Raw genomic sequence first — 12726 nt, 5'->3', positions numbered from 1 at the left:
TCTCTGAAAGATCAAATTTATGCTCAATGGAAATTTATTCTTCACTTATTCTTACATCTCTGAAATCGATCTTCAGTATTTGTTCCTGGACTTTTTGCTGGATGGTACAAGGAAATTAAGGGCTCTAAATATCTGTGGGGAACTTTGTATGAAGAGATTTCACTGGAGAATAAAACTTTTCCACTGGTTTGCAGTAGCAGCCTTGCTTCTTTGCCAGAAAAAGCAGCAGAGAGAAGTACTGGTACATTCACCAAACAAGGCGTTAACATGGTCTTGTCATTGGGAAGGAATGATGGCTGGGAACTGCTTCTGCAGGACCTCAACAGTGGGGATAATTGATTTTTGCTCTCTGTCATTGAGTGTTCATTGTGTGTACCAGTTGTCATGTGAGTGTTTAATTATTACTATGGTTGGAAGTTGAACCCAAGGCTCCAGCTGCCAGAGGCTCATGAAGAATTATTTCTGTGTAATGAAATGAATTTTAAGGGAAAAGGGTGCAGAAAAGGATTACAGTAATTTCACGAATACAAGCCGCACCAATTTGACTAAGATTTTGCTCCTAAACCGGAAATGCGGCTAATAATCAGGAGCGGCTAATACAACCTCAGAAGTGCCTGCCAGAGTGCTGAGCCGAGCAGCTGCAAAGTCGGCATTTTGCGATTGTTACAAATCGCTACTTTGTTGCACCGCGGGTGGAGCCTGGCTCCGTGTAGGCAGAACGGGGGGCGGGGAGAGAGGCGGGAGAGCTCTCTTTCCTCCTCTGCCACAGCCCAGGGGAGAGACGGGGGGGGGGGGGCCCGGCGCCGCCATTGCTGCAGCTCGGGGAGGAGAGGGGGGACCCGGGCCGGCCCTACCGCGGCCCGGGGAGGAGAGGGGGGATCCGGGCCGCCCCTACCGCGGCCCGGGGAGGAGAGGGGGGACCCGGGCCGCCCCTACCGCGGCCCGGGGAGGAGAGGGGGGACCCGGGCCGCCCCTACCGCGGCCCGGGGCGGGGGGGGGAAGCCGGCGCCGCCATTGCTGCGGCCCGGGGAGGGGGGGGGGAAGCCGGCGCCGCCATTGCTGCGGCCCGGGGAGGGGGGGGGGAAGCCGGCGCCGCCATTGCTGTGGCCCGGGGAGCCGACGGGAGCCCCGCGCAGCCATTGCCGCGGCTCGGGGAGCCGACGGGGTGCTTTGTCCCCGCCCGCCGCCGCCGCGGCAGGAGCGGGGAAACTCCGTCCCTGCCCGCCGCCGGCGCCACGGGCGCGGGAAAGCTCCGTCCCCGCCCGCCGCCGCTGCCGTAGGAGCAGGGGAAGCTCCGTCCCTGCCTGCCACCGCAGGGCAGCGCCGACCCAGGGTGACCGAGCCCAGTGGCAGCGGCGGCCGGCCCCGAGCTGCAGCACCGTGCTGGACCACCTGGCCCCATCAGCGGCCCCTAGCGGGCCGAGCCTGCACAGCCTTAGCTCAGCCAGTAAACCCCGCCCTCCCGCCGTTCTGTTAATAATTGCACACGGGTCCTCGCTGCGAACGACAAAGCGGCTTATATTCGTGTGCGGCTTATCTATGGACAAAAACCAAAATATTTGCCAACACCCAGAGATGCGGCTTATAGTCAGTGCGGCTTGTATTCGTGAATTTACTGTACTCTTTGTTTTTTTCTTTTGAACTTAGTTTATCTTCTAGTGCTTTTGAAAGCACATAAAATCATTTAAAAAGCTTTCTATATGTCTCTGTACAATTAATTTGATATATTTTGGAGAGAATATTGAGTCACTATATTTTCCTAGATATCATATGAAGCCCATTATTTCAGGTACAGAGCATGAAGTAGAACTGACAAGAAAAGTCAGTTTTTAAGATTTTTTGAAAGTCTGTGGCTGTTTTATGGGAAGAAAAGGAAGGAAAAAAGAACAGGAGTATGTTATTAAAATGTTTAGGTAATGACCGCTACTATAAACAATTATTATGATTCCATAAACTTTTTTTTTACCACTGTGTTTTCATCTCAAGTAGGAATTCTCTTTTCTACACAAAACTGCCTCTTTCCTACACAAATGTGAATGTTTCTGTGAAATTTTCTGGAAAACCAACAAAAGCATTTTCCTGTAGTAGAAGAATGGGGAATATGTTCTCTTTCAAGTCTTCTTTCATTTGATCAATTGCATCAGAGAGAAAGGGAAAAAAGAAAGAGACTGAAAAATGGTCATATCTTCGTTAGGGAGGTGTGAATGCTGGTTTCTGTCTGAGCAAGTCGGAGTTGTTTGAAGGCATGCATGAATATGAATCACTTGTGATGTATATTTCATCCAGAGAGACAGGATGCAGTAGGTTATTTGTATGAAACTGTGATACCTCTGGTTCATGCCCACAAATAAAACTTCAACTGGTCTCACACAACCCATTAAAGCTGTCCATGGAAATACAGTAATTTCACAATTATAAGCTGCACCGTTTTGACTAAAATTTTGATCCCACCCCAGAAATGCAGCTTACACTCAGGAGCGGCTAATATGTGAAAAATTTTCTGAAATTTCCAACCCCAGAAGTGCAGCTGAGGTGCTGAGCCGAGCACCTGCCAGTAAAACCCAGGACTGCGCGATTGTTACAAATTGGTTACTCTGTTGCACGGCGGGTGGAGGCGGGCTCCGTGCCTGCAGTGCGGTGATGGGGAGGGGAGGTGGGGGCTCCCTTCTTCAGGCAGCGCAACCTGGGGCAGAGGCGAGGGGCTCCATGCTGCCATCTGCACGGCCTGAGAGGGAGGTGGGGGACTGCGTACCACCCGCCGCCGCGGGGCAGCACTTGGCCGGGGTGAGCAAGCCCGGCAGCAGTGGTGGCCGGCCCCAAGCGGCCCCGCTGAGCAGCAACGCCGAACTGGGCCACCTGACCCCGTTGGCAGCCCCGAGTGGGCTGAGCCGAGCCAGTAAACCCCATGATCCCACGATTCTGTTACTATTTGGCAGCTTTGTTGCACACGGGTCCTCACTGCGAACAACAGAGCAGCTTATAATCAGGTGCGGCTTATGTATGGACAAAGAACGAAATGTTACTGACACCCGGAGATGCGGCTTATAGTCAGTGCGGCATTGTAATCGTGAAATTACTATAACATCCCTGAGTGCAGTCGATATTTAATCCTGCCCCAGTGATGCACTGAGTAAAGCTCTGTCTTACAGAGAGGCCTGTAAGGATGGAGTGCTGATCCCTTTACTGCAGTCTCATTTAAGACAGGAGTCAGCAAATGATGAAATCTGATGTCATGCAGTTTTTATTTATATTTTTTTTTCTGTAGCTGTGAAGAATACATAGGCTTGGTTTGATTTCTTAATAAATGTGAAATCACTGCTTTATTTTGTGCTCCCCTCTTCCTCAGTACCAGTAAGCTGTGAACTGAAAGCTGCAAATAGGGACTCACGTGCATAGAGCAATGTCAGTGCGTAATGGCACTGAATAATCTTATCCACCTAAAGAGCTTTTGTGGAGTTGGTATAGCCCCTGCTGGGGAGTACAGCAAGCAAAGAGTGTGTGTGTGCTATTCTCTATAAATAGTTTTGATGTTCTACCTACTTTGCTGTAGGTAATAATGCAGTGAGACCAAATAATGCAAGCCAATAAAACACAGAAAAAAATAATGGGAACTTATTATTGATAAATGTAATTGCACATTTCATGCTTTGCTTTTTGTAATGAGTCCATCAAGTCAAACACTAAAGGACATTAACTAAACACCATTTTCCCACAGAACTCGGTAACTGGATAGCAGCCCTTAGAATATTGGTACCATTACCCAGGTTGGTTGCAGCCCAGTGCAGTGTAGCATTTGGCAGTCAGGTCAAGCTGTGATTGCTCGAATTGATGAATTTGGTGGACTGGCAGAATGTGCCCCCTGGCTGTGGGCTGACTGCTGTGTTACTTCACCAGGCCTGCATCAATTAAGTCAAATCATGCTGAGGAATCTCTTTAACTGCATAGTAACTATTCAGGTTTTGAGCATCTATGGCCCTGTCCATCAAGCACTATGTTTTTGTGATCCTTTGAAGAGCTCCTTGGCCCTAAGCAAGGGAAATAAAACACTACCTTGTCTAGCAGAACAGGACTGTTCAGATGAGAGGCATGTTTTTATTGAGAAACCATACTCTGATGTGATAGTTTTTTGTCTGAATTGATACCAAAAAGGAACTGAAGGTGCACATAAAAATGTTCATTAAATGTTTAATCCAGAAACTATCCAGGAAAGGTAAATCTCAAGCCATATTAGTAGGATTTTGTTTTCTTTTAATGTACTTCATTAATGGTTTTGCATAATGAGGATCTATATCTGTCTGCCCATTCAGCATGTAGGCATATCATGCGCTGTGTCAGGAACTTCAGGCATTTTTAGGAAGGCTATATGTATTACATTACATCGTTAAAGCTACCTTTGCTATTTAATTTAGGAGCATCTCTTGGGGGAGCTAAGTCTTACGCAGTGACTGGAAAGAAGGCGCTGACTCGCAAGGGTATCTGACTTAAATAACCTGGCCATGTGTGCTGACAGCCCAGACGGCCAGCTGTATCCCAGGCTGCATCTAAAGCAGCCTGGCCAGCCAGGTGAGGGAGGGGATTCTGCCCCTCTGCTCTGCTCTGGTGAGACCCCCCGCCCCTGCAATGCTGCATCCAACTCTGGGGCCCCCAGCACAGGGAGGGCACTGACCTGTTGGAGCAACCTAGAGGAGGCCACCAAGATGATTAGAGGAATGGAGCTCGCCTCTCCCAAAAGGAAAAGCTGAGAGAATTGGGATTGTTCAGCGTAGAGGAGGCTTCAGGGTAACCTAATTGCAGTCTTCTGGTACTTGGAGCCTACAAGGAAGATGAAGAGGGACTTTTTACAAGAGTATGTAGTGACAGGACAAGGGGAAATGGCTTCAAAGTGGAAGAGAGTAGGTTTAAATTATATATTAGGAAGAAATTCTTCACTGTGAGGGTGGTGAGGCACTGGAACAGATTGCGTAGGAAAGTTTTGGATGCCCCATCCCTGGAAGTGTTCAAGACCAGGTTGGTCAAGCAACCTGGGCTAATGGAAGGTGTCCCTGCTCATGGCAGGGAGGTTGGAATTAGGAGATCTTTAAGTCTCCTCCAACCCAAACCATTCTGTGATTCTATGAATCGGAGGTACCTGATGTGATCCTAACTGTTTAAATCTCTGTATCCAAATGATATCACACTTGTCTACAACCCCTGTAGAGCCCGCTTCTCCCTTTTTGTCACTTGTTTTTTCTCCTGCTTATGGTTTGGTATATGGAAATATGGAAATGTGATATTTATCTTTTGACAGATAATGTTTAATTTTGCCTTCAGCTTGTTTTTACATAATCTATTTCATACTGGTTTGTTAATATTGCCATACTTAAGATATATATGCTCTCCCCAGGGCATTTTCTGTATCTGCTTTCCAAGTAATATTGTGCATATAATCCTACTGAATTGCAATTATATCCACCAATCAAAATTCATGACTCTGTAGAGTTGCTGCCTTGTAACTACACATTTCATTCTTTATTATGAGACTTTGTCAATATAACTGGCAGCCTATAATCAGCTGGAGTGCAGGAATTTTGAAGTGTCAGGGCTGTGAGAAATAATCTGTGAAGCTGAGGTTGGCTTATTTTGGTGACTGTAGTAGAATCACAGAATAAAAAAAGGTTAAGGGGGTGAGCACAGGGCATCCAGATGGTGCATAGGTAAATTGGTTATTTTTGGAAGTGATACTTAGACAAAGAACAGAAATGTGTAGCACCAAGAGCAATTTCAAGGATTGCAAGAACATATTACATAACACCAAAGTAGTATTTGTTTAGCCAGAGAAGAGCTGGGTGACTAGACATGGGTTTATGGGTGGGTTGTGAAGTCGGAGACAGCTTAGTCACTTAGTGCCACGTGGCACCAGGCCATTGTAGGAAGCATCTCCAGGGTGTCTCTCTGTGCTTCCCCTCACCTGTCCTCTGGGTAGTAGACACACAACTTTGCACTTACTAAAAGATTTAGTAAAGGTAACTGCCTTGTTCAGCTTTCAGTTCATCAAATTATGTCCTTCAATTTCTTCTAAGTCAGGTGGAGTCACATTTTAGTCAAGTGTGCTTTTGTCAGAAGCCGATATTTGGCTCACAAAGAGTAATCTGGTAGTTTCTTTTTGCCTTGTATGTTTTGCAGGTTCTCCGACTTTTGTGCAGTTGAGTGTTCTCACTTGGCCTTAAACTCTTAATATTGAAATGCTCCCAATTAAATTATCTTTCTTCTCTTAAGAGAGAAATGTTCAGTTAAATTGGAGGGTCCCCTGGTATTTATGAGGCTGTATGAAGGTGTGCAGTCATGAAGTTTTACAAAGAGCCAAGAGCACACAGAGTTGGTAACGCTTTGTTAAAAGCTGAATTGTAGCATGTAAGGAGATCAGAGAGCTGGGCTGGCACTTTTTCAGCAGGACAGACTGGCCTGTATTGGTTCCCAAAGAGTTCCCCATGTAAAATTAATCTGCAAGGATATTAGCATATGAATATTGCAGCTTATGAACGGATACTCTGGCTGAATAACTCTCTGTAACTAATGCCAACACATTGAATGGTTTTTTGATACTTGTATTAAAAAACCCCCTTACTTCTGAAATACGATTTTATCAAATAGTTAGTATATTATTAGACTAGTTACACACTCCAAACATAATAGTATGTAAATTAAACTAAAAGTTAATTTTGCGTTTTCCCTGAGCAATGAAATGACGTCCTGATGGATATTGCATTTTAATGTTCTTTTGGTTGATCATATTATATTTTCTTTCTCCAGTTATTTCCCATAAACAGTACCATTTCATAGTGCTGACAGCCTATATACTAAATACCACACTGAAACAATAGCAACCGTATTGTTCTCTATATACTGACAAATCTCTTTGCTTAATGTGCATTCAATAAAGATGAAATAGCAAATGTTATTAAACCAGGGGAAAAACACAATGAAAGTTATTAATGCGGGGTTTTTTCCATGGTATTATACATGTGCCACTTTTTTTTCTTTTCTTTAAAAATACAATTGTGTTGAAGTAAGACAGCAAGGGAAAAACTGCATCATAAAAGTGCTGTAGCAATGAAGATATTTGTTTCAGTGCAACCTCAAAAGACACAAGATCCCATTTCTTTTTTTGGGCAGTGGGAGAGAGTATTAAATGCTTTTCTCTGTTTTCAATTAAACAGTAGCATTTAACATAAAATTAAATTTTCAGAATTAATAATTTTTCCTTCCTCAGCCAAGTTTTCTCACAGAGTGGAGTTGTTTAAAAAACAACTAGCTGTTTTTTATACTTCCATTTCACAGAACTGCAATATCTTCCTTCATCATGAACTATGTAACAAATCAAATTTGAAAAACCACTTAAGGGCCTTTACCTAGAGGTCTACATTGTCTCACAGGAGTGTTGGTCAGGATGGGAAGTGCCTGTCCCTTGTCACTGGATGGTTTGTGTTTGAGGAGCTGGTTGTGTTGAGGAGCTGACTGCCTGGTTTTTGCTTATGCTGTAGGGCTGTGTAATGACTTCACTGCTGGGACTTGCCTTGGGGCTGGAAAGATCCAAACACAGCAGCTGCTCCCAGAGGAGCATCACCTGACTGTGCTCCTGGTGTCCGTGAGAGCCAAATGGCATCTCTATGGAAGAGTGTTGGCCAGAATGGTTCCCTCCAGGGCAGCAGTCCTTCCACCTGTGCCTGACTCAGAGCTGCCTCTTCCCGTTTTCAGCCCCAGTCCCGCCTTTCCCACCTCTCCCACATGTAGCCAGTGACATGGGCTGACTATTGCCCTGACTGCTGCCGTTGGAGCTGGTGGAGCTCATGGCTCTTGCTCCAGGCTTTATCTCCATCTCAGGGCCTGCCTGTGCTTTTGGTGCCAAGCTGCAGGTGCTGGGGTGGCCATGGTGAGCGTATGTCCTGCTGGAGGGAAAGCTGCTGTCCCCTTGCTGGCAGAAGCTGTGCCATAGTGCTGGGCAGGGCCCTGGCTGTCCTGCCATGGGCAGTGTGCCTCCCTCCCTCCAAAGCCCTGCATTCCTGTGGAGAGCTGAGCAGATGTTGAGATCTGAGCAGGACAGACCTCCTTATGCATTTTTGATCCCTGAGCATTTGTGCGTGCTGCTTCGTACTGCTTGGGAGAAATCCTGGGATACTCCTTTTTTAAAAAGTAAAAACCTAAAAAACCTGTACTGCTAATAAGTTGACCCTGGTTTGTCCATGCTCCACCCCTTGAAGCACCTCAAAACACTTGACTGACTTGAAGGCATCATTAAGAATTCTGCTTCTGCTAGGCACTTTAAGTGAGGAAATCTTAAGGCAGGAGAGGACTCTTCTCTTTTGAAAATAAGGAGTGGGTGTCTGGATTGGTTTTATTATTAGCACTGCCTCACAGCTTTACCCACTGGATCACTGCTACAGTAACATAATATATAATAATATATATTTCCAAGTGTTCAAGGCTCCTCGGTTAAAGCTTAACTCAATTTTAAATCCATGTGGAAAGTAAAGACCTTTAAAATACTTAATAAATTCTAATCTTAATCATATTCATCATTATTAAAATTTGAAATAGGTTGAAATACTTAAGGTAAGTGAAATGAAAAAACTAATAAAGAGCATGAAACACACTGGAGAAATAGAAGAATAATTGCTAAAGATTAAGAAATCTAAAATGGCCAAACATGAGAGAGCCTTCATTTCCAATAAGCATTTATTTAAAAGTTTTGCAATAGCTTAATAATATAAAAGGAGATTTTTAAAAGAAATTGAATGTTAAGTGCAGCAGAGTGGTGAGACATGATTAAATACATTAAAACGTACTAGTCCTGTCTTTGGGCTTCAGACACGATTTAGGTCTAGACAATTCTTGAGAAAGTTGCATCACCTGTCAGCAAGGAGACAACAACACTATCAGTGTTGCTGTTAATAATAATTAACATTGTGGTAATAGCAGTTTTCATAAAAAGTAATGCCTAAAAGTAGCAAGGTACTATGGCTGAAGACAACAGCTTGCTTAGTTTTGTACAGGCCAAACAAAGGATTTTTCTCTTCCAAAGATTGTGAAATCTAAGCATGAAAGGAAGGACCTATTTTGTTTTAATTAAAAATTATACACAGGTGATCAAAATTTTTGCCTTCTCTTTCATTCCTTTTTTTTTTATTTTCTGCTAGTGAGTGAAAAGGGGTATTTGAATGGCGCACTTCACAATGTGATCTGTGGGAGAAAATGGCATTAAATCTTTTAAAGATTGAAATTGGTAATTTTATTTGTATTTTAGGGATTACTTACCTTGACCATGCTGGTTCAGCACTTTTCCCAGAGAGTCTACTTAAAGCTTTTACTGATGACCTCAGAAGCAATGTTTATGGTAAGTGCAAAGCAACATTCCCATGAGTCTTCTCAAGTTTCCATCTAAATCATTCAAACCTGAACTTCTTGGAAAAGACCTTCTGCAGGTTTTGTAATGCTATGAAGTAGTTGGAAGACCAATGCTTTTACAAAGTAGGCATGGTCCCTTTGTAAGAGAAGACCCCTAGCTTCATTCTTTGGTGGCCAAGGACCTGTCGATGTTGGTGAAGAAGAAAGATCATAACGAACATGGCTCTGTTGCATGACTCTCGTAGGGCACCAGGCTTGGGATAAAGAAGTGCATTTCAACTATAAGCACTGTTCATTATTTGTGGTTTTTTCCATACCAAAATGCAAAGCCAGTTTCTTGTGCAAGGACCAGAATCCAGAACTACCCTCCTTCTTAGAGAGTCATCACAAAGGGCTTATACTGTGACTCAGTAAAAGCATTTTATTCAAAAGAAAGCATAGCTCAAAGATCCCAAGTGAATTTAGGCACAGAATAGGTGCTATTAGACTTTGCTGTGCTCTGACTATTAGACTTTGGTGCCTACGCAGAAAAAGGATAGGTATTGCCAAAGCAATCTTGTGCAGACGAATGTGAGTAAAAGTATCTACAGAATTGCGTAATATCTGGGTGGAGATTTAACTATTACAGCACCACCTATAAGTATTTCATTCCCAGATCCTCTACCTAAACCTTTCATTTCTTTCTAATATTATTATCTAGCTGAGAATCACATTTGTATTTTATACAAAGTTAACAACATCCATTGTTTAAGAAATACTGTTACTGTGTGAGACAAATTACATTAGAGTGAGTCATGCGCAATCAGAAAAAAATATACTGCAAAGTATTATGTGAGTAGTCCCACTGAAGTAATCAAATTTCCTATGGTGTGTTACTATCTGTGGGTCATGTGTCCTTTCTGCTAGTTTTGTGTCTTTCTTGTGCTCCCTGATGCATGGAACAAAGGGATTCCTCTCTTGGGAGCTAGGTACCACTGCTTTACAAGGAAAATGCTTGTTCACTCCAGCACTGGCACACATGTGCTTATCACCTGGGCAAGCCACTTGAGAGATTTGGGTAGTTTTCATTTTCCATGTGCCATTATGTCATTTCCCCCTATTCTTTTTCCTGAATGCTGCCAAGGTTGGGATTCAGAGCATAAATTTAAGTTTCACTACAAAGTAAGTTATTCTTGATAGGGATAGGGCTTTTTCCTGTTACAGCAAAATACATTGATTTGATTACATTCAAGAGCTCCTATTCAAGTACATGCCAGTGATACAAAAATGAATGTTCTGTCACCACAGACATTGTAAAGTGAAATATATGCTCTCTGATCTTACTTATTTTGAACAACATTGGGCTCAACTCTTTTAATAAGTACCATCTGTGGCAGAAAAAAAAATTAATTTGTGAATCAATTGAGTGCTTGTGAATAGAAATAGTAGTACTGCCAGATTAGAGCAGATTTGCATAGTACCTATAATGCTATAGGAGAACAAATTGTGCACTTTTATTGATGTTTTCATCTAAAATGATAAGAGCTCGAGCGTGGTAATTTTTTTTTTTTCAGTTACATCGCATATTCTAAGGACAGTAAATGCCATATAAGAAGAGATAATTTAACAAACACAGATGTGAATAAAGGGGGTTTGACTTGCAGCTTTTTTACTTTCTTGGTGATAATCCACAGGCCCAAAGAACTGCAGTATAGCTGTTGCATGTGTAAATGAGGGAGTATTTAACTTCTAAACTGAAAATACTTTAATTCAAAATTACAGAAATGCAACATCAGACATGAAAAGTCTAGGTATTAGTTTTGGGTTTGAATGCTAAAATTATTTTCACAACTTCACTCAACAACTTTCAGGACAACTTTTAAATTTTGAACAGAGTAGTTAATATCGGAGCCTATTGCAAAAACTGTGCAAGTATAGCAATTTTTTCCTTATTCCCTTTCCAAACTGTTTTGTCATGTTCTCTAAGTATTTGCTAATGGGAAAGTGTGCTGTGCCTGAGTGAATGTTTCTGTAACCTTTTTTGCTCAAGAAGATAAATTCATGCTGTCTTAATTGTTAAATATGCTTGTGCTGAGCTGGGCTAAGGTGGCTACTAACTTTGCAATAAAATTTATATTTCAATTAATTATTTGAATTTCAGACACTAAAAAAAGGATTAATTATTCTGTCCAATCATGATGGTCTGTTTTCTCCAGATTCTGTCTTTTGCTTCTTAGCTACTGCACAAATACGTTTATGAATATGCATTCTGTTTTCAGTTTTTTAGTGTGTTTGTGAATATGCAGTTGCATTTTCATTTTAAGGGAACTACCTAAGTATTAGTAAGAGATTTCAGCTGAAGTTTCTAGGTCTGTCATAATTGCTTTACCCTCTTGTGTGTCCCTTTTCTTGACTAAGGGACTTCAGGGAACTGCTGTTAAGTATGCATGGAATCTTTATCATCTTTTAGGCTTGCTTGGTGTAATACTTCTATGAAAGAGAAATTTAATAGCAAAATTTTGATTAATGATTAATTTCTGTATCTCTGTTGTCTCCTAGGCAACCCTCATAGTCAGAATATCAGCAGCAAGCTGACACATGACACAATCGAGCATGTTCGATACAGGTAGAATAATCTTTTTTTCAGATGTTGTATGATGCACTTGATAGTTTTTATTTTGGTTAGGCCTGCACTGTTTTGATGGCTTTGATGTGACTCCATTTTCTAAGCATCATCTGTCGTACCTAAATAAAACACCTCACTTCTGAAACACAAAGTATTTGGACAGTCAAGTCTTGGATCGTATAAATTCTTTTTCTCACAGATCCCCAAATCCTCAAAGTCCTGTAGTTAATTTAGTGCTGTAATACAAGCCCACAGTTTTAATTAAGATATAGGACTTGGAATTTCAGAAGTGATTATTAGTAAGATGGTGTGGTAAGATATATGGGACTAGGTGCTAAACACAGTTAAAATTCAGATAAAATTAAATAGGGTGTAATGGCTTGTGAGAATTTACAAAAAGCTTATGGGAATGTGTACATTGTTTTACAGTAGATACTTCGATTGGAGTAATAAAATACCTTTTAAAGCAGTTTTAGTATTACTTTTAAGAGTATGAAAAAAATGTAAACCTGGCTGTTGGGCTTCTGGGTATGGGCAAGAAAATGAACTGATTCTCTAAATAAAATACTCCTTTAAAGGTTCAAGATGGAGTGTGCTGAAGATATACTTCTTGCCATTGATTTGTACTGATTTACATGATGACAAAATATACAACTTAGGCACTTGGTTATTGGTTTTGGGTTTTTTTTTTCAGAAAAGTCTTACTTTTTCATAAAACATGTTTTTATCACAGAATATGA

General features: G+C 42.1%; 1 protein-coding gene across 1 annotated transcript in view; it reads left to right on the top strand.

Moving 5' to 3' along the window:
• The window catches only part of MOCOS (molybdenum cofactor sulfurase), a 220706-nt gene that overhangs the window by 20103 nt on the left and 187877 nt on the right, over positions 1-12726 (top strand). The window contains exons 2-3 of the mRNA XM_033076845.1: positions 9281-9370; positions 11920-11986. Of these exons, the coding sequence (XP_032932736.1) occupies positions 9281-9370; positions 11920-11986 (157 nt within the window). The remainder of the gene's footprint in view (positions 1-9280; positions 9371-11919; positions 11987-12726) is intronic.

Source organism: Catharus ustulatus, chromosome 1, assembly GCF_009819885.2.
Source record: "Catharus ustulatus isolate bCatUst1 chromosome 1, bCatUst1.pri.v2, whole genome shotgun sequence".
NCBI lineage: Eukaryota > Metazoa > Chordata > Aves > Passeriformes > Turdidae > Catharus > Catharus ustulatus.
Note: the sequence above shows the minus strand (reverse complement) of the source record. Positions and strands in the feature narration are given on the sequence as shown.